This window comes from Oncorhynchus kisutch, linkage group LG22, assembly GCF_002021735.2.
Source record: "Oncorhynchus kisutch isolate 150728-3 linkage group LG22, Okis_V2, whole genome shotgun sequence".
Classification (NCBI taxonomy): Eukaryota; Metazoa; Chordata; class Actinopteri; order Salmoniformes; family Salmonidae; genus Oncorhynchus; species Oncorhynchus kisutch.
Genome location: NC_034195.2, coordinates 1146637 through 1169331, shown reverse-complemented (window position 1 = coordinate 1169331; position 22695 = coordinate 1146637). Strand labels below are relative to the sequence as shown.

General features: G+C 40.9%; 1 protein-coding gene across 1 annotated transcript; it reads left to right on the top strand.

Annotated features, from left to right (window-relative positions):
- The first annotated feature begins 4931 nt into the window (after positions 1 to 4931).
- Positions 4932 to 17336, top strand: LOC109867529 (troponin I, fast skeletal muscle). The gene is made up of 7 exons (XM_020456728.2): positions 4932 to 5029; positions 13926 to 13958; positions 14079 to 14115; positions 14966 to 15094; positions 15521 to 15610; positions 15715 to 15891; positions 16651 to 17336. Exons 2-7 carry the CDS (start codon positions 13951 to 13953, stop codon positions 16744 to 16746), a joined length of 537 nt encoding a protein of 178 aa, XP_020312317.2. The 5' UTR covers positions 4932 to 5029; positions 13926 to 13950; the 3' UTR covers positions 16747 to 17336.
- The last annotated feature ends 5359 nt before the right edge of the window (positions 17337 to 22695 follow it).

Below are 22695 nucleotides of genomic sequence, written 5' to 3'. Positions count from 1 at the left end.
TGAGACCAGCTGTTCCGGACAACTGTGTGATCACGCTGTCCATAGACAATGTGAGCAAGACCTTTAAACAGGTCAACATTCACAAGGCCGCAGGGCCAGACGGATTACCAGGACGCGTATTCAGAGCATGCTCGGACCAGTGTCTTCACTGACATTTTCAACCTCTCCCTGACCGAGTCTGTAATACCAACATGTTTCAAGCAGAACACCATAGTTCATGTGCCCAAGGAAGCAAAGGTAACCTGCCAAAATGACTACCGCCCCGTAGCACACGTCATATAGTGCTTTGAAAGGCTGGTCATGGCTCACATCAACAATTTCATCCAGGAAACCCTAGACCCACTCCAATTTACATACCGCCCCAACAGATCCTTAGGTGACGCAATCTCAATCACACTCCACACTACCCATTCCCATCTGGACAAAAGGTACACCTACATGAGAATGCTGTTTATCAAATCAAATTTATTTATATAGCCCTTCGTACATCAGCTGATATCTCAAAGTGCTGTACAGAAACCCAGCCTAAAACCCCAAACAGCAAGCAATGCAGGTGTAGAAGCACGGTGGCTAGGAAAAACTCCCTAGAAAGGCCAATACCTAGGAAGAAACCTAGAGAGGAACCAGGCTATGTGGGGTGGCCAGTCCTCTTCTGGCTGTGCCGGGTAGAGATTATAACAGAACATGGCCAGGATGTTCAAATGTTCATAAATGACCAGCATGGTCGAATAATAATAAGGCAGAACAGTTGAAACTGGAGCAGCAGCACAGTCAGGTGGAAGTTGAAACTGGAGCAGCAGCATGGCCAGGTGGACTGGGGACAGCAAGGAGTCATCATGTCAGGTAGTCCTGGGGCATGGTCCTAGGGCTCAGGTCAGTTGAAACTGGAACAGCAGCATGGCCAGGTGGACTGGGGACAGCAAGGAGTCATCATGTCAGGTAGTCCTGGGGCATGGTCCTAGGGCTCAGGTCCTCCGAGAGAGAGAAAGAAAGAGAGAAGGAGAGAATTAGAGAACGCACACTTAGATTCACACAGGACACCGAATAGGACAGGAGAAGTACTCCAGATATAACAAACTGACCCCAGCCCCCCGACACATAAACTACTGCAGCATAAATACTGGAGGCTGAGACAGGAGGGGTCAGGAGACACTGTGGCCCCATCTGAGGACACCCCCTGTTTATGAATAAAGCTCATCATTCAACACCATAGTGCCTCTCAAAGCTCATCACTAAGCTAAGGACAGTGGGATTAAACACCTCCCTCTGCAACTGGATCCTAGAATTCCTGATGGGCCGCCGCCAGATGGTAAGGGTAGGTAACAACACATCTGGCACGCTGATCCTCAACACGGGGGCCCCTCAGGGGTGACAATGAAGAGACAGCCTATAGGGAGGAGGTCAGAAATCTGTCATTGTTGTGGCAGGAGAAAAACCTCTCCCTTAACGTAGGCAAGACAAAGGAGACTACAGTGGACTACAGGAAAAGAAGGACTGAACACCCACCCCATTCACATCGACTGTAGTGGAGCGAGTCGAACGTTTCAAGTTCCTTGGTGTCCACATCACCAACAAACTATCATAGTCCAAACACACCAAGAAAGTAATGAAAAGGGTACGACAATGCCTTTTAACCCTCAGGAGACTTAAAACATTTGGCAGGGGTCCCCAGATCCTCCAAAAGTTCTGTAGCTGCACCATCTAGAGCATCCTGACCAGTTGCATTATCTACTGGTATTGCAAATGCTCGGCATCCGACTAAGCCACTACAGAGGGTAGTGCGTACAGCCCAGTACATCACTGGAACCAAGCTTCCTGCTATCCAGGACCTATATACTAGGCGGTGTCAGAGGAAGGCCCAAAAAATTGCCAAAGACTCCAGTCACCCAAGTCATAGACTTTTCTCTCTGCTACCGCACTGCAAGAGGTACCAGAGTGCCAAGTTTAGGTCCAAAAGGCACCTTAACAGCTTCTAGCCCCAAGCCATTTGACTGCTGAACAATTAATCAAATGGCCACCCAGACTATTTGCATTGACATTCCCACCCCTTTGTTTTTTACACTGCAGTTACTCGCTATCGCATAGTCACTTTACCCCTACCTACATTTACAAATGACCTCGACTAACCTGTATCCCCGCACAATGACTCGGTACCGGTACGGTACCCCCTGTATGTACGGTACCCCCTGTATGTACGGTACCCCCTGTATGTACGGTACCCCCTGTATGTACGGTACCCCTGTATGTACGGTACCCCCTGTATGTACGGTACCCCTGTACGTACGGTACCCCTGTATGTACGGTACCCCCTGTATGTACGGTACCCCCTGTATGTACGGTACCCCTGTATGTACGGTACCCCCTGTATGTACGGTACCCCCTGTATGTACGGTACCCCCTGTATGTACGGTACCCCTGTATGTACGGTACCCCCTGTATGTACGGTACCCCTGTATGTACGGTACCCCTGTATGTACGGTACCCCCTGTATGTACGGTACCCCCTGTATGTACGGTACCCCCTGTATGTACGGTACCCCCTGTATGTACGGTACCCCTGTATGTATGGTACCCCTGTATGTACGGTACCCCTGTATGTACGGTACCCCTGTATGTACGGTACCCCCTGTATGTACGGTACCCCTGTATGTAGCCTCATTATTGTTATTTTCATTCATTTCATTTTCATTCATTTCATTCATTTCATGGTACGGTCTAAACCTTCGGCGCATGTGACAAATACATTTGATTTGATTTGAAATTGCATCTTGATGACATCACACATTTCTGTAGAGGGGGGAGGGCTTCCTAACCTTGACCCTAATCACAGTATTATTAGCCTTATCCCACACACTCAGGGATAACACAACCTCTGCTGTGGCCTGTCTGTCACCAGCCTCCATGACTTCTATAAACGGCATGACTTCAGCTCTCCCTTTCATCATTCCACCACCCCGGGGTCCTCCCCTTCTGGCGCTCAGTGGTGCTACATTTCCCTTACGGTTCTCCTCTCTTCTCCTCCTTCCCTTCTATCTCCCCCATACCCTGATTGCATGCTGAGGCTGCTGTCTTCATTAACTCGTCTGTCCAACCCATTAGCGACGTGACGTCTGCAAAAAGCCCTTTTTTACATACAATCGGTGATTTGTATACCGAAGTCTAGAACTGAACAGTACATGAGGTCACCAATCCCATATTCCTACTCATTGATTAATGAATCACTTTAAGACTGCAGGACATGATTGATTTACATGTATTCTTCTTTTTTAATATATATTTTTTTACCCATTATTATTTTGTATGCACATTGTACTCAGTTTGTATTGACTGCTATATTCCCATTGCAACACAGTGTTGGATTCAACGTAGTCTGGCTGTCTAAAAGAAACAGCACCTTAGCTAACATCATACACTTTATCAAATCATACAATACTGTATGAGGCACTACAACACTACTTTCTTCTGTTCAGATGTACCCTTTTTCTCAGTGCTGTTCTCTGTTTAGGATGAACACTGCTCAGTGCTACCTCAACCCGGTAAGTTCTGGAAGAAAAGCCCAAGCACGATGCTGTTATATACTGAACAAGAATATAAATGCAGCATGTAACACTTTCATAAGATTTGACTGAGTTTACAGCTCATAGAAGAAAATCAGTCAATTAAAATGAATTCATTAGGCCCTAATGACTGGAAAGGGGCACAGCCATGGGTGGACCTGAGAGGGCATACTGTAGGCCCACCCAGTTGGGGGACAGGCCCACCCACTGGGGAGCCAGGCCCAGTTTATCAGAATGATTTTTTTCCTCCACAAAAGGGCTTTATTACAGACAGAAATACTCCTCAACACCCCTCCCCCCACCTCCCTCAGACAATCCCACAGGTGAAGAAGCCTGGACTGGCGTGGTTACAGTTGGTCTGCAGTTGTGAGGCCGGGTGGACGTTCTGACATACTCTATAAAACGACGGCGACGGCTTATAGTTGAGAAATTAACATAACATTTTCTGCCGATAGCTCTAGTGGACATTCCTGCATTCAACATGCCAATTGCACGCTCCCAAAATATGAGACATCTGTAGCATTGTGTTGTGTGACAAAACTGCACATTTTAGAGTTGCCTTTTATTGTCTTCAGCACAAGGTGCACCTGTGCAGTGATCATGCTTTTAATCAGCTACTTGATATGCCACACCTGTCAGGTGGCTGGATTATCTTGGCGAAGGAGAAATGCTCACTAACAGGGATGTAAACAAATTTGTGCACATTTGAGAGAAAATAAGCTTTTTGTGTGTATGGAACATTTCTGGGATCTTTTATTTCAGCTCATGAAACATGGGACCAACCCTTTACATGTTGGGTTCATATTTTTCTTCAGTATATATTGCATCACCATTAACTGCTCACTGTTTCTCTACAGTAGCTTGCACTGTAGGCCACACTGTTGTCAGTTCTTGATAATTATATAAGTCTATGGTCACTTGATTAACAGCTTCCTGAACAGTCTCCTCCTCCTCCAGACAACACACATTTTTTATCACGTCACACTTACACCTGCCGTCTCCTTAACTTTCATCACTGAGTGTTCCCTCCTTTCCCTCTTTTCTTCTCCCTGCTTAAACTGGTGGTGGTGGAACTTCCATATCACACCGCCACTTCTTTGTTGACATGTTTTTCTAAATCTCCCTATCAAACACACTAGCAACTCTAAACCGATCTCTCAATTCTTCACACTTTCTAAGCGAAGGTGTCTATCTAACTGGCAGTAGTAAACCAAGATACCCACAACCAATCAAAAAGGAAGTACTAAATAAGGCTGTTGTCTAAAGGGAAGTGTGAAGGAGGGGGTTCTTGCTTGCCAGCCTATTGGCCCGTGGATGAATTTACTTCCATAAACAGAAAGATTGGATTTCCTTGGTCATTGGGGAATGCAATATATACCATCTTATAATTCCATCTGCTGCTGTAGCCACTAGCCAGTCTCACCTACCCCTCTGCCAAAATCTGTCGCTCTCCTCTTCCTACTTAGCTCTTAGGTAAGAACTGCTATTCTTTCAGCCTGCTGTGCTGGTGAATTGGTTGGATCTATTAATTTAGTCGTTTTCTGTTTCCTAGTTTTAAATCCGTTGGTGCTGGTTTATGTTACCTTTATATTGGGGGTTTTGGACTTAATGAATCTGTTTGGACCTGGAGGTTTTTGTGGTGTTGCTTTCTTGAATTCTGTCGGAGTTGTTGTTTCAAGCAGATTTATTGCCCAAATGTTTATGATTGTTAATTATTATGTTAATGATTACTGCATGTTTTTATTGAAGTACCTTGCAAACATTTGTGAAAGAGATATCCAGCACTTTCTACATTACAGTAAGGTGTGTCTCAGCTGTTCTCGACTTAGATGCTGTTTATGGGGGCCGTTTGACATTGCTAATATCAACACCATGTCCATTTCTGAGGTAAAGAGGTAAACAAGAGGTAATCCAACCAATATTGCGGAGATATAGGTGGGCTATGTTCATACAGTCACCTGCCTTGATATGCGGTGCTGACACATGACACCTTTAATTGATGGATAATACCCCCAGTGTTTCTCTTGGTGTCAACACAAACTGTTTTGGTTTAACTAATACTTTAAAGATGAAGGCTGGAGGATGGTTATGTTGATGGTGGGGGTGGGAAGTACCGTGGTAAAGCAGCTACCTCATAAAGGAGATCATAGAGGATTATACTGTGTTATCACAGAGGTGATATCAGTTAAGAGGATTATACTGTGTTATCACAGAGGTGATATCAGTTAAGAGGATTATACTGTGTTATCACAGAGGTGATATCAGTTAAGAGGATTATACTGTGTTATCACAGAGGTGATATCAGTTAAGAGGATTATACTGTGTTATCACAGAGGTGATATCAGTTAAGAGGATTATACTGTGTTATCACAGAGGTGATATCAGTTAAGACTTTTGTCCTGCCATTGCAATGTGATACAGGGATTGTCAGCTTTCTAAACATGTCTTTGTGTGCTGAATGAAGTCACTGCATTTGTATATCAGTGTTTAATCAAGTGTGAAGTTAACTTCGAGCATTGAAGGCTGCATGTTAATATTCCATGGTTTTATGTATATGCAATGATACCAACACTCAGAAATATTTTTTATCACATGCGTTGATACGTTTTAGTATGCAATATCAAACAATGTCTTTCTAAAGATGTGTACATATCCAAAGTACGACAAGAAGAGTTCCCTTTTGGTCAGGAGTGTAACGCTTGCTTCCAAATCACACCCTCAAACACGTAGATCCCCTGAACGCAGTTCACTCTCCAGCTCACACCCTCAAATACCTGGATCCCCTGCACGCAGCTCACTCTCCAGCTCACACTCTCAAACACCTGGATCCCCTGCACGCAGTTCACTCTCCAGCTCACACCCTCAAATACCTGGATCCCCTGCACGCAGCTCACTCTCCAGCTCACACCCTCAAATACCTGGATCCCCTGCACGCAGCTCACTCTCCAGCTCACACCCTCAAATACCTGGATCCCCTGAACGCAGCTCACTCTCCAGCTCACACTCTCAAACACCTGGATCCCCTGCACGCAGCTCACTCTCCAGCTCACACTCTCAAACACCTGGATCCCCTGAACGCAGCTCACTTTCCAGATCCCAATCACCTGAATTCTAATCACCTGTTCACACACCTGTTCAATCACCTGTTCACACACCTAAATAGTATCACACACTATTTAGTTCAGTTCTTTGCACCCCGTCACTGTGAGGTATTGTTTGTTTTGTGACACATGTTGTTCAGCGCTCTGGGTTACCCATGATGCACACCTCCCGTGTATGATAGTTTTTGCCTGCCTGATTAACAATGCTTTTTTGCCTATTCCCTGCCTGTACTTTAGCTGGATATCCTGTTCTCTACCCATTGCCTGATCTCCCGGACTACTTTACTAGCCTTTTCCCTGCCTGTACTGTTGCCCTTTTGGACCCCTGTGTATGACATTCTGCCTGTTCCTGGACCCAGCTACCTGCATCCTCCTGTGGTCCTTTGCAAAAAATATTTGCTGTGCACTGTGCTTGAAACCAGCACTCTGTCTTCCCTTGTGTTCATTACAAGGAGAACACATATCTACTTTTTATGTCTATTTTGAGGAATTAGAAATGTTTTTCACTGATATCAATGTCACCGATGATGACCATCTTTGAAAGCGGTTTCCTTTTCAAACTTACCCAGCTGATAAGCCTCTTTTACTGAGGATAGTCACTGTCCATGGCACCATCTGCCAAAGAAGAAGAGCCAAAGGCTAATCATTTACGAAAGCACTGGGATTATCAAATTCACAATACATGTTTATAGGATATTTAGGTTTCGCAGATTTATCCAGGGGCTTTTATTGTGGTATTTGACATCAGTTCTGACCACAGGTGTTTAAACGCCAACTCAAAGTAGTTATGTAAGTCTTGAAGCACTGGAGTGGTCTCATTGGTCTGTTGCAGGCAGGGGAACCTTTATGTCAGATGGTGTGGACCATCTCTGCCATCCCAGGGATGTTCTAGAGGGTAAGGTGGGCATCAACAGAGGTGGTATCAGGTTGTTGATAATCTCTCAGCCTTCCATTACAGCACTTCTCATGGATAACAGCTGGTTCTCATATATTTAGCCTAATTTAGACCCTGCTGCTTTTTTTCCAGGGCCAAATGGCCCACACTTGCATTGGTAGGCTATAGTGTTTCCCCTTAGCAGAACACTTATGGCAGAATCCACTGTATAGGGACATTCCTAGGTGACTCAACTTGGCACGACTACTGCACAATCCTCCTTAAGAGATTCCGGGAGAGGTTAATTGGTACATCTGTTTAGGTTAGGTGAACACTGTCGTGTAATTCTTTTTGGGATGTGGTATCCTAACACGTTCCATTAACGTTAATCTGAACAGGAATGGAAAACACAAACAATTTGATAGTTTGATACTCATTAGAATATGTGAAAAGTTAAGACTTTTTAACCATTGCATCACATAAGTTGACATAATGGTGAATTGTAATTCTTATTTTTTCCACTGTAAAACAAAACCAGGTAGTTAATAACAAAAAGTTGCCAAGGAAATCTAAAACTAATTCATGATACAAACAAGATTTGAAATGTCCCACTTTCAAGTACAAAAATGTGAAACATTTCTGCAGCAATGGGAAAAAAACAGGTCATTTCTAATTGGCAAGTAATGTACTAAATGAGTTGGAAATGTATATGAAATCATTTGTGGTGGGCACCAATATCAATAATTCGATATAATATTGGTATCAATATGAAATGGGTATATCGTAATAAAATAAAATGTTATTTGTCACATACGCTGAATAAAACAGGTGTAGTCTTTACAGTGAAATGCTTACTTACAAGCCCTTAACCAACAATGCAGTTTTAAGAAAAATAAGTGTCGAGAAAGTATTTACTAAACAAACTGAAGTAAACAAATAAATACAAATAAGAATGAAGAAAATATAAAAACAACAAAGAGCAACAATAAAGTAACATTAGCTAGGCTACATACAGGGGGTACCAGTACAGAGTCAATGTGCGGGGGCACAGGTTAGTCAAGGTAATTGAGGTAATACAGTGGGGCAAGAAAGTATTTAGTCAGCCACCAATTGTGCAAGTTCTCCCACTTAAAAAGATGAGAGGCCTGTAATTTTCATCATAGGTACACTTCAACTATGGCAGACAAAATAAGAAAAAAAATCCAGAAAATCACATTGTAGGATTTTTAATGAATTTATTTGCAAACAAAATATATGTTTATATACCCAGTCACTACAAAGATACAGGTGTTTAGTTGTCAGAAAGGAAGTAAACCACTTCGGGATTTCACCATGAGGCCATGATGATAGATCAACATCATTGCAGTGAAAAGAAGGAAGCCTGTACATAATATAAATATTCCCAAACCTGTTTGCAACAAGGCACTTTAAAGTAATAATGATTACAAAGTGTTATGTTTGGGGCAAATCCAAAACAACACATTACTGAGTACCACTCTTCATATTTTCAAGCATAGTGGTGGCTGCATCATGTTATGGATGTGATTGTAATCATTAAGGACTGTGGGGTTTTTCAGGATAAAAAAAAAAACTGAATGGAGCTAAGCACAGGAAAAATCCTATAGGAAAACCTGGTTCAGTGTGTTTTCCATCAGACACTGGGAGATGAATTCACCTTTCAGCAGGACAAATTACAGTCTTGACGTAAATCTCCTTGAAAATCTATGGCAAGACCTGAAAATGGTTGTCTAGCAATGATCAACAACCAATTTGACAGAGCTTGAAACATATTGAAAAGAATAATAGGCAAATGTTGCACAATCCAGGTGTGAAAAGCTCTTACAGACTGACCCAGAAAGACTCAAAGCTGTAATCACTGCCAAAGGTGCTTCGACAAAGTATTGACTCAGGGGTGTGAATACTTACAGTACCTACTCATTCAAGGGATTTTTTTTTTTTTTTAACATTGTAGAAGAATAGCAAAGACATCAACACTATGAAATAACACACATGGAATCATGTAGTAACCAAAACAGTGTTAATCAAATCAAAATATATGTTACCTTTGAGATTCTTCAAAGCAGCCACCATTTGCCTTGACAGCTTTGCATACTCTTGGCATTCTCTCATCCAGCTTCATGAGGAATGCTTTTCCAACAGTCTTGAAGGAGTTCCCACATATGCTGAGCACTTGTTGGCTGCTTTTCCTTCACTCTGTGGTTCAAATAATCCCAAACCATCTCAATTGGTTTGAGGTCAGGTGATTGTGGAGGCCAGGTCATCTGATGCAGCACCATCACTCTTGTTCTTGGTCAAATAGCCCTTACACAGCCTGGAGGTGTGTTTTGCATTATTGTCCTGTTGAAAAACAAATAATAGTCCCACTAAGCGCAAACCAGGTGGAATGGCGTATCGCTGCAGAATTCCATGCTGGTTAAATGTGCCTTGAATTCTAAATAAATCACTGACAGTGTCACCAGCAAAGCACCCACATACCATCACACCTCCTCCTTCATGCTTCACGGTGGGAACCACACATGCGGAGATCATCCATTCATCTCATCTTATTATTGGTGTCCTTTAGTAGTGGTTTCTTTACAGCAGTTCGATCATGAAGGCCTGATTCACGCAGTCTCCTCTGAACAGTTGATGTTGAGATGTGTCTGTTTACTTAAACTCTGTGAAAAATGTTTTTGGGCTGCAATTTCTGAGGCTGGTAATTCTAATGAACTTATCCTCTGGGTCTTCCTTTCCTGCGGTGGTCCTCCAGTTGAAGAAACGTTCGAAGCCACTTTAAGAAAATTTCAGTTCTTGAAATGTTCCATATTGTCTGACCTTCATGCCTTAAAGTAATGTTGGACTGTTGTTTCTCTTTGCTTATTTGAGCTGTTTTTGCCATAATGTGGACTTTTATCAAATCGGGCTATCTTCTGTATACCACCACCAACCTTGTCACAACACAACTGATTGGCTCAAACACGTTAAGAAGGAAAGAAATTCCACAAATTAACTTTCAGCCATGAACACCTGTTAATCTAAATCAATTCCAGGTGACTTAAATAAAGGTTAAATTAAAATAAAATAAAAAAGACAACCTCATGAAGCTGGTTGAGAGAATGGCAAGTGTGTGCAAAGGCAAGCGGTGGCTACTTTGAAGATTCTCAAATATAAAATATATTTTGATTTATTTAACACTTTTTTGGTAACTACATGATTCCATATGTGTTATGTCATAGTTTTGGTATCTGAATTAGTATTCTACAATGTAGAACATAGTAAAAACATAGGAAAAACCTTGAATGAGTAGGTGTGTCCATACTTTTGACTGTTACTGTATGTAAATTAGATATTTCTGTATTTAATTTTCAATAGATTTGTAAACATTTCTAAAAGCATGTTTTCACTTAGTCATAATTTTTTTTAAATACAAGCTAGCTGCACTTGCTACACTAGCTAGCTGGCTGCTGGTGTAGTTAGAAAACAACGATCAAAAAGTAATCCATAGTAGCTATAACACTCTTTAACAACATAGCAAACACAACATATCACTTTATTTAGCAAAATATAGCTATCTCTTACCTTTTCAGCCATCCGATATTGAATCCCTTAGCTAGCTAGCAAGTAAACTCTCTCCACTTTGTGAAAGCAAATACAAGGTTCACTCTTGACACAAAGTTATTTCCATTCCTTACGTCCACAAAGTAAAAGTAAATGTGAAAGATGTGTAAAAGTCTGGGTAACAAGTTTTAAATGGTAATGACATTTCAGACAAATTGTCACGTCCTGACCTTAGTTCCTTTTTTTTATGTCTCTATTTTAGTTTGGTCAGGGCGTGAGTTGGGGTGGGCATTCTGTGTTTTGGTTCTGTGTGTTATATTTCTAGGTGTTTGGCCTGGTATGGTTCCCAATCAGAGGCAGCTGTCAATCATTGTCTCTGATTGAGAACCATACTTAGGCAGCCTGTTTTCCCACTATGGTTTGTGGGTAGTTGTTTTCCATTTCAGTGTTTGCACCATACGGGACTGTTTCGGTTTCCGTGTATTCGCTTGTTCTTTTGTATTTAGTGTTCAGTTTATTAAAGGAAATATGAACACGTACCACGCTGCACCTTGGTCCTCACCTTCTTCCACCACAGACAGCCGTTACACAAATGGACAGTCCAGTTCTCTCTCTGTTCACCTGCCAACAGCTAGCAGTGAAGGAGATGGTGTCATGGTGGTTGCCTCTGGACAGCATAATCCAGGGCAAAACCCAGACAACATGTTGATGCAATATGCATCTCAAAATATGTAATCGTCTCGATTTAAACTACTTCAAGCAAGGCAAAGCAGTGATGCCCATGCTGACCCTGTCTATTAACAGTGACTGGAGTCAGATAAGATCTTGCGTCAAGGATTCTAATGGATTTGAATGGATGGATAGAAAGGCATGAATACCCTGGTGCTTTTTCTTAGGTTTTGAGATTTTGAGCATAAAATCACCAGAATCATTGAGAAAAAACATTAAATAGCAGCTTAAATAACAGCTTTTTGTATTTGATTATCACACGCCTACCCTGAATGCATGTCACTATTGTTATTTATAAATCTGATATGATATAATTAAAAAAACTGCAACTTACAGTACATTCGGAAAGTATTCAGACCGCTTGACTATTTACACATTTTGTCACGTTACAGCCTTATTCTAATGGATTAAATAATTTACACACAATCAATCTGCACACAATACCGAATAATGACAAAGCGAAAATCGGTTTTTAGAAATAAAAACTGATATACCTTATTTACATAAGTATTCAGACCCTTTGCTATGAGACACGAAATTGAGCTCAGGTGCATCCTGTTTCCATTGATCATCCTTGAGATTTTTTCTACAACTTGATTGGAGTCCACCTGTGGTAAAGCCAATTGAATGGACATTATTTGATAAGGCACACACCTGTCTATATAATTTCCCACAGTTGACAGTCCACGTCAGAGCAAAAACCAAACCATGAGGTCGAAGGAATTGTCCGTAGAGCTCCGTGACAGGATTGTGTGGAGGCACAGATCTGGGGAAGGGTACCAAAAAATGTCTGCAGCAGTGAAGGTCCCCAAGAACACAGTTGCCTCCATCATTCTTAAATTGAAGAAGTTTGGAACCAACAAGACTGAGATGGCCGGCCAGCCAAACTGAGCAATCGTGGGAGAAGGGCCTTGGTCAGGGAGGTGACCACGAACCTGATGGTCACTTTGAAAGAGCTCCAGAGTTCCTCTGTGGAGATGGGAGAACAGTCCAGAAGGAAAACTATCTCTGCAGCACTCCACTAATCAGGCCTTTATGGTAGAGTGGTCAGACGGAAGCCACTCCTCAGCAAAAGGTACATGACAGCCCGCTTGGAATTTGCCAAAAGGTACCTAAAGGACTCTCAGACCAGGATAAACAAGATTCTCCGGTCTGATGAAACCAAGATTGAACTCTTTGGCCTGAATGCCAAGCGTCACGACTGAAGGAAACCAGACACCATCCCTATGGTGAAGTGTGGTGGCAGCATCATGGCAGCATCATGCTGTGGGGATATTTTTCATCAGCAGGGACTGGGAGACTAGTCAGGATTGAGGGAAAGATGAACGTTGCAAAGTACAGAGAGATCCTTGATGAAAACTTGCTCCATAGTGCTCCGGACCTCAGACTGGGGCGAAGGTTCACCTTCCAACAGGACAACAACCAGGACTATGCAGAAGTGGCTTAGGGAGTGGCCCAGCCCGGACTTGAACCCGTTTGAACATCTCTGGAGAGATCTAAAAATAGTTGCGCAGTGACGCTCCCCAGCTGACCTGACAGAGCTTGAGAGGCTCTGCAGAGATGAATGGGAGGAAGTCCCCAAATACAAGTGTGCCAAGCTTGTAGAATCATACCCAAGAAGACTTAAAGGTTGTAATCGCTGCCAAAGGTGCTTCAACAAAGTACTGAGTAAAGGGTATGAATACTTATGTAAATGTGATATTTCTTTTTTTATATATATAAACTAGCAAAAATGTATTTCTCTCAAATTCTGTGCACGAATTTGGTTACATCCCTGTTACTGAGCATTTCTCCTTTGCCAGACTCTTCTATAATCGCTGCCAAAGGTGCTTGAACAAAGTACTGAGTAAAGGGTCTGGATACTTATGTAAATGTGATATTTCAGTTTACATTTCTTATGAATTTGCATAATATTCTTAAAACCTGTTTTTGCTTTGTCATTATGAGATATGTGTAGATTGAAAAAAACTATATAATCAATTTTAAAATAAGGAAGTAACCTAACAAAATGTGGAAAATTAAGGGGTCTGAATACTTTCCAAAGGCACTGTAAATCAATACAAATTTTCCATATCACTATAAATGATTGACCTCTCTTTTTTCACAGGTTGTGAAATTAAAGAAACACCAAGATGTCAGAGTGAGTAACTTAGAACGAACATTGATTATGATCAAACATTTATTATGACGTAAATGACCCAGTCCAAGTTTTCCCTTAACCTTTTTTTAAAAAATCAAACAATATATTATACCTCCACAGGAAAAAGATGTCTTCGAGTCGGAGGCATTACCTGAAGGTAAACATTCTGATGTTATCTGATGTTAATCGTTGTTTCATTATTATTATTATTTTAGTAGAACATGGGAACATGCTTTGAGTTGGGGGTGCTGGTGGGAGGAGAGTGAAAAAAACTCCTTTATCAATAAATTACATTTGCAATTTATAATAAATTGCAAATACAGTTGAGGCGTTTTTTGGGTCTGAAAAAAAGGCATTTTATAAACTAATTCCATGCGATTCTACGTCATTTACATTTTACCAGAATATTTGTTAATTTTTTTTATTTAAAAAAATACTCTGACCGTGACCACGCTCGTGCCTATAGCCTGACAGTGGCAACCAACCATAGAAATATAATCCGTAGATAGCAGTTCCCATTCAAGTCAGGACTGAAAGCCATTGCTAGCTCACCCATGAGTTTAACAGTCAAATTTCCAGGGTTAGAGGTTCCAAAACCCTTCTATGGATTATATGTTTATGGCCACAACGTAATAATCTGTTCCATATTAGGTGTGCATGCTGCCCAAATTGCGGTCTTCTCGACTGTAAATGCTCGTGATTAAACTTAATCCACAGTTATTTTTTGAAGCTTTTGATCTTCTGTGGCTAAATTATGCCCTCTGGTGTAGTATTTTATGTCTGTACAGACAAAGAGTAATACAAATTTAAATAAAAAAACTATACAATTTTGCCCAAATTATTTCAATGTATCAGGGAGTGATGCAGCACCTCCAGCACCCCTGCTTCCTTAAATACAAGGGTTATGCTGGAGAACACATGAAAGCCTGTTTACAAAGAAGTCTACTTGATTCCGGTCGGGCTAGGCTTTTCATAAGTGTAACCTGCATGCTTTTCATTGTCTCCAGAGCTTGATGCTCTCCATTGCTAAAGGCTTACTGGAAGAAGAGGCAAAGGAGAATGAGCAGGAGAGAATAAGATGGATGGAAGAGAACTGCCCTCCCCTGTCCCTACCAGGGGGTACTCAACAGTTAATGGTAAACCAAACAACTCATCTAATAATTACATTATATTCCTCAAGCAGCGGGGGTGGCCGATGCCATCACATCAGACAAACTCCTTGAATGCCCTACTCATTGAAGTTTGCAGATGTGTCAAGAAAATACACTTGGGTTATTGTTTTCAACAGGAAAGATTCAAAAATATCTGGAGTGCATCTTTAATGTGGTATTTCACTCCACAATCAAAGTTTGGTCTAACCCTAAATATATTTGGAGTGGGGTGTGGATGGATGTGCCTTTGTATAAAGATGATTACAACATTTGTTGCTGTATTCAAACGTGTTGAATAACGTTTTCACTATTAGATAATAAAATAAAATAAATATTAGTAGTTGTATTAGTATTATCATTATGATGATGATGCTGATTATTAATGTCTGATATTTGTTGAAATCACCTCAGGAGTTCTTGAAAGAGTTACACCATAAGATTGATGTGATAGATGAGGAGAGATATGATCTGGAGAACAAAGTGAACAAATCCACCAAGGAGGTATGTCGAAATTCACTTTCCCTCACACCTCCTAAAACTTGAAATCCATTCCATCAGTAGAAACAATGTGTTGACAGTTGTTGTTCTCTTCTTCCATTGACCAGATTGAAGATTTGAACATTAAAGTTATTGACTTGAAGGGCAAGTTCAAGAAGCCAACTTTGAGGAAAGTGCGTATGTCTGCTGATGCTATGCTCCAGGCTCTGCTGGGCTCCAAGCACAAGGTGTCCATGGATCTGAGAGCCAACCTGAAACAAGTAAAGAAGGAGGTGAAAGAAGAGGTGTGTAACTGTTCAATAACACAACAGTATATTGTAGAGTTGTCTCATCTCTCAGTTGTCTCATCTCGACTAACTTTGTTCTGGTGCACTTATTCTGAGTCACTGATCATTTTGACAAATCACAATTTCCGAAGTCTTTCGAATTTCAGAAGGGGAGGGGACATTTGGACCATAGACTTGCCGAAAATTGTCTGAGCGTTTCCGTTTAGAGGGGTGGAGACTTAACTTGTCTCATTAGCACATTTTCTAACACGTCTTCCCCCAGAACTCAATCGAGCATCTGACGCAATTACACAAGATTTTAGTTCTGGGTGTCCAAGGTGACCCATTGGGAGACATTGTTATTGTCAAACCTGAGGCCTTGTTATTATGTTCTATTGTAAGAGGTTGGTCTTACTGAAATTAGTTCATAGATAAGCTCAGCAGAGGGTGCCTATGTTAATAAGGCTGATTGATTTTATATAGAGTTGCCCCAAACCACTAAGATATATTAGTGAGATATATTTTTTATCCCCTTACTGTAAGTAGGATTGGGGGAAGGGTCAAGGGTCATCTACAGTAAATCTGTGGTTAAGGGACAACTTCTACTGCAAGCCTTAAAATTGGCCATAGAACTGCTGCCAAACAACTTCTGCTGGAACGATTATGTGACGTGACAAACAAGCCGCCTTATTTGCCTTTACCACGCTATCTCAAGGTTTCATGGACACCATTTAGTGAATTCTAAACCCTGAACCTTTGACTATGTTGCTATTGCAGGATAAGGAACTGCGTAATGTTGGAGACTGGCGTCAGAACATTGAAGACAAGTCTGGCATGGATGGCAGGAAGAAGATGTTTGAGTCCGAGAGTTAAATTTGTCCACATATAGATCCCGATAAGCCAAAGTTATTTGTTAGACCGAATGGGAAACCATTTGTGTGAGCATCTTTAATGGCTGATGCTAGAAATGGCTGATAAGCAACACATAGCTCAGAGTTTGTCATATTTATCACCATGATATAATTTGCACCAGCGTATGTTTCTGTAAAAAAAAAATCAATTTTATTAGTGGAACAGAAAAGTATGACAACATTTTTTTCTGATTGCCAAAGATACACGTCAAATAACACTATTTTACACGTCAAAAAACATTTTAATTTGACACATCAAAAAACACAAGTCTATTATAGAATGTTGTGTGCACTGAATTCGCATGCGCAATCCATTGAAGTCAAGCGCCACCACTATGGTCAGTAGCACTGTCAAAGCTGTAAATAAAAAGAAAAAACTCTGCAAACAGGCACACACACCGGACACGATTGCAATTACAATACCGCGTTTGTAATAAGCCAAAGTTATTTGTTCGACCGAATGGGAAAACGTTTGTGTGATCATATTTCATGGCTGATGCTAGCAATGGAGCATTGGGACAGAAACGTATCAATAAATGCTTTTCAGTTGAATTTCTTGTCCCTGTGTGATCAAGTTTATGTTTGGTTTATGACTTGTCTATGTCTTCTCTACACTCTAAAGCATGCGGGGTTCAAAACAACCCTATTTGGTAACCCAGTGCTGGGTGAATGTAGGACAGAACACACTTTGGGTTATTTTGATCCAGCCAGTTGGGTTGCGTGTTGGGTTGTTAGGATTTCCCAAACAAGGGTTCATTTAACCATCATTTGGGTATTATTTACTTTCATGCCGGGTTTACCTAGCAGCTGGGTCTTTTTATATTAATCCTCATGTTATTTTCAGGAGGCGTGGCTTAGTAGAGGCATGGGTTTCAGACCTTATTGGCCACCCGTGAGAGTACATGTAATTCCTGTTCATCATTTGACCTAAGATCAGGATCAAACTATCAGGATAAAAAATGTTAGCTAGTTAGTCCAACATTCACTCTGACCATAAGGTTCCTGACATGCAACCATCCCAGAGGCAGAGAAGAAAGGATGGTGATCCTGTTGCTTTGAGAGTCCCTGCTGCTTCTGCCTGCCAGCCAGCCACATCCCAAGCAGTTGCACCTGATTCATCCTAGCTAGTCAAAATACAGAATAATATTGCATTGTGTCAACATTGATGACAGTTTCGAAACTGGATGTAGGCCGTCTCCCTACTACATTGACTTTGGTTTTCAATATGACAAAGTCAATCACAAATATCTTTGATGTTATTAGAAACTTCTGGGGGTAGCTAGCTAGCAAGCTTTAGCTTGGTACTTAGCTACTGTAGCTAGAACCAATGCAACCAGCCTGAAAACAATGACCAGATAAACTGCAATCATTTTCCAAATTCTTAGCAATTATTTAGAAATCCATGTCAATAAGTACTAGCTAGGCAGCCACTTTTTGTCCTACTATTGAAAATAACAAACTAAACAAGCTAGCCAGCTGGCCAGGCCTCTTGCTCCAAGCTAATATTTATAAGCAGCTACATTCAGTAGCTATCTTCATCTGGCTAGTGTGGCTTGACTGCACCGGGTCCAACCGTCATCAACCAAATACAGAAACTGTTTTATAAATTACGTTTTTTTTAGATGACGACACCTAGCTAGTGAAACAGATTATGTAATTTTGATTTGTTTTTGGGGGAGAACATTGTTTGCATTCATCAGCTAGTTAACTTTTTTTCTGACCAGCACTGTTCTACAGCCTGGGTAGGTGTGTGTCCAGGGTTGCCAGGTCTTGGAAAAAATAATAGCCTTTTTTCCATAACTTTATTGAACCAATTAAGAAGGAATATCGATGTAACTTATAATGATGTTAGAATCTAAATTTGGTTTTCATAAAAATAAGAATTATTGCAAACTATGACATGAAGTAATACACCATTTTAATATGTTGCAAGAGAAAATATAATTTGCCCTTATTCAACTCGCCAGATAATTTTCCATCAATGGATGTTGATTTAACTAATTTGACTGCTATGATTAAGCAAAAAGATATAGCACGACTTTCAGCCAATCAGCATTCTGGGCTCAAACCCAGTTTATAATCATAAATAAATCTCTTTTGAGAATTCGAATAACTATAGATTAATTCGATAGGAGAGTTTGAGTGATGAAAGTTGGACAGAGTATCTCGAAATTTCCGAGCAGGAAACACTTAGCCTAACATTTGTTTTTTAATATTTTGCCATCTTCTGTCACGTCTACCGGAGCTTGATATCGCCAGTCTACTAAACACCGATCCTGGCAACCCATCATTACACACACCTGGCATTCTTCATTACGCACACCTGCGCCTCATCATTAGACACACCTGGTCTTCATCACTTCCCTGACTACTTCCCCTTTATTTAGGCTCTGTTGTCATCAGTCCGTACAGTGGTTCCTCATTTAAAAGTTGCGAGCTTGCACCGCGAGACTTAGAGGTACCCAGTGTCACGGCTTCATTGCTCCAGACCACCAGAAGGGGGAGTTAGAGCACTCATTATGCATTTGCGTCCCAAGGATTTTATATGACCAATCATATTTATTGGTTCCAATGATGAATTTTGACGCGAGCCACCCTTGCCTTGTGGCGTTCTTCAACAAACATGGCTGACAAAACTTTATGGTGGATCCAGATGTAAGTTGTTATAACGTCATAACAAGTCAAGCAAAAAATGCAGAATTGAGAGGAATACGTTATTTAATGTAGAGAAAAAACATTTGTGCATATTTTTTTGTCAAGGTTAATTTATGAAACTTTATCTGACTAACTAGCATTAGCCAGCTAGCTAGTGTTAGGAGAATGAATGTGTATTTTGTGTTGTTTAATGGGACTCCTGATAAAACCAGGCGGTCGTCTTGTGAAACAGGATGTAATGAATCTAGCTAGCTAAAGTATTTCCTGCAAATTGAATGTACAATTGTGTAAGCTTGCCTTGCAATGCAGTTGAAGTAACATAGCTAGCTAACTATCTACTTGCTTATTGTGTAGAGGCAGGCAGAGATGGAAAAAAAGAACACAGAACAGTTGAATTACCTCTGGTTATGGACACTTTTGCCAGCATTAAAGCTTCCACAGCCTGTTCCTCGGACAGTGAACATGTGGTCATATCTACATTTTCGACCCCTTGGTCAGTTCGCTCTCTGAAATTATAGAAAACAGCTTATTTTTTATAGATATGAAAACATTAACTGAGATATGATCGTTGAATCTAAAGCAGCAGCCATTTTTACGATACGTCAATACAGCACAGTGCTGCTTACCTGAGATGACATCTTCGTAGGTGTCTGCTTTGACTTTCTTTGTGTCGGAAAAAAAGTTGCTTTCAGAACAATTATTTTTGATTGAAAATATAAAAGGTTTTGCTCTCAACAAAAAGACGCAAATGTACCTCCTTAGCATATAACAATTTGCCTGTGAATAACCACACCTTCATACAAACATGCTACTGTATGCAGAATTCTTGACGCACAACCGAAGATGCTGCTCTATCCTGCCAGCATGCCCACAAGCGAGCCACTCAGGAGTAGAATGATGACGCGAGGAAGAGGTAATGGAATGAGATGGGAACAGAAATTTGTTGCAAGTTGGGGAGGAGGGCTAATAGCTGAACAATAGTCTATTCAACCTTTACTAAAGAATAGTCTTATAGCCGAGCTAGGTGTGAAAAATACCCCTCCTATCACAGACCAGATTTGCCTTAATGACCAAGGGGTAGCTTGCTACTCAATGTAATAAAGTAATGACTTTTCAAATAAGTTACATTACACGTTATGTTGGCTGACAATTTGTTAGCTACGCTGTCCTTACGAACCACATAGCATATCATTATAGCAGTATGTACCGGTATGTTAGCCAGCTACCTAACGTTAGTAGTTATACATCAAACTTGCCAGTATATTAACTATAGGCTATCTAACTACCCAACGTTTATTGATTTGATTATTCTCATCATTCTTAGCTTAGCTAAATGATATAGTCGTTGTGCTTTCACAATGGACATTCGGGTGCTTTCGTAAATTCGCTCTGGCTATCTATATGCTGAACAATAGAATGGGTCAAAACGGCTTAAGAACGTTGGCTAAACTGGAACACTAGTGTGAGCCCATAGCAAATTAGTGGAATCGAACGTACGCAGAGCCTGTTTTGACTGGAATGATGCTTAGAATTCCATTTCAAAATGTATCCCTTTTTATTTTACCACTACAATCTGTTCGTCAGACAAAACTGGAGAAAAAAAAACTTGTGTAGAAAGTTAACATCCGCACCTCCATGGTGTTAACTGTACTTATGTCTGTGGAATGAAAAAGTTGGGAAAAAATCAAATCTTAGGACTATTTCTGGTCTAGCGATTGATGACAAACGAGCTCGCTGCCCAGACATACAAAGAGGAGATTCTCCAGTTTTTTTTTATTAGACAATTTCTTTTTTTCTATGACAGCCTAGGAAGAGTGGGTTAACTGCCTTGTTCAGGTGCAGAATGACAGAGTTTTGCCTTGTCAGCTCAGGGATTTGATCTTGCAACCTTTCAATTTCTAGTCCAATGCCCTAACCACTAGGCTACCTGCCTTGTGGTTAGATGGTGCCTGTGTAAAGGTTTTGCTTGCGTCGCTCTCCTTGCCCCAACCTTGTCTCCTCTGCACACATAGACAACTGCCACCCTCGAAGCATTGTTACCCATCGCTCCACAAAAGCCACGGCCCTTGCAGAGCAAGGGGAAAAACGACTTCCAGGTCTCAGAGCAAGTAACGTCACAGATTGAAACGCTATTAGCGCGCACCCCGCTAACTAGCTAGCCATTTCACACCCGACTTGAAAAAAATCTAAATATACACATTGCGAGATATTTTGCGAAATAGACAGACATGCCTATATTTTCCCCATAGGAAACAATGGGAAGACCACAGAGTTCCAATATTATTTTTGTTGTTTACATTTTGTTGTTTACATTTGAACTATTAAACAACATGAGCAGGTCTCATTGCCAACAATAGCGAAGCAGGCATTGTGATGTTGAACAATAAGCTGGGAATAGAACATTCAGAAGGTGAGTTGGTGCCATGGTGATCAACAGAACTAATAGGAGTTGGCAGGGTCTATGCACTAAAATAAGGCCTGGTTTTTTTCGTGATTATTTCTAAATGATGACAAGCAGCTGGGAAATATGGTTGTATTATGAAACTGGGCTCCACGGCGAATGTAGAAAGTAAACATGCGCACCTCGATGGTGTCAATTGTGCTTATGTCTGCCTAATTAAAAAGTAGGGAAAAAATAAAAACATTCAGACTATTTCTGGTCTAGCAATGACAAACGAGCTCGCTGCCCAGACTTACAGAATTACAAAGACGAGATTCTCCTGATTTAAAAGGGTGCCCGTGTAACAGTAATTTGCAAATAAATTCATAAAAAATCCTACAATGTGATTTTCTGGATTTTTTTCCTCATTTTGTCTGTCATAGTTAAAGTGTACCTATGATGGAAATTACAGGCCTCTCTCATCTTTGTAAGTGGGAGAACTTGCACAATTGGTGGCTGACTAAATACTTTTTTGCCCCACTGTATATACTGTATTCTATCCTATTCTACTGTGTCTTAGTCTATGCCGCTCTGACACTGCTCACACAAATATTTATGTATTCTTAATTCCAATCCTTTACTTTAGATTCATGCACCTCATCATTAGGCACATCTGGACTTCACCTTTACAGTTGAAGTTGGAAGTTTACCTACACTTAGGTTGGAGTCATTAAAAATCATTTTTCAACCACTCTACAAATTTCTTGCAAACAAACTATAGTTTTGGCAAGTCGGTTAGGACATCTACTTCGTGCATGACACAAGTAATTCTTCCAACAATTTTTTACAGACAGATTATTTAACTTATAATTCACT

What these genes read in the sequence shown, in the direction of transcription:
- LOC109867529 (XM_020456728.2), top strand. An exon ending in GTCGGAGGCATTACCTGAAG is followed by an intron (nt 14,116 to 14,965) that starts GTAAACATTCTG and finishes CATTGTCTCCAG; the next exon opens with AGCTTGATGCTCTCCATTGC. An exon ending in TGAACAAATCCACCAAGGAG is followed by an intron (nt 15,611 to 15,714) that starts GTATGTCGAAAT and finishes TCCATTGACCAG; the next exon opens with ATTGAAGATTTGAACATTAA.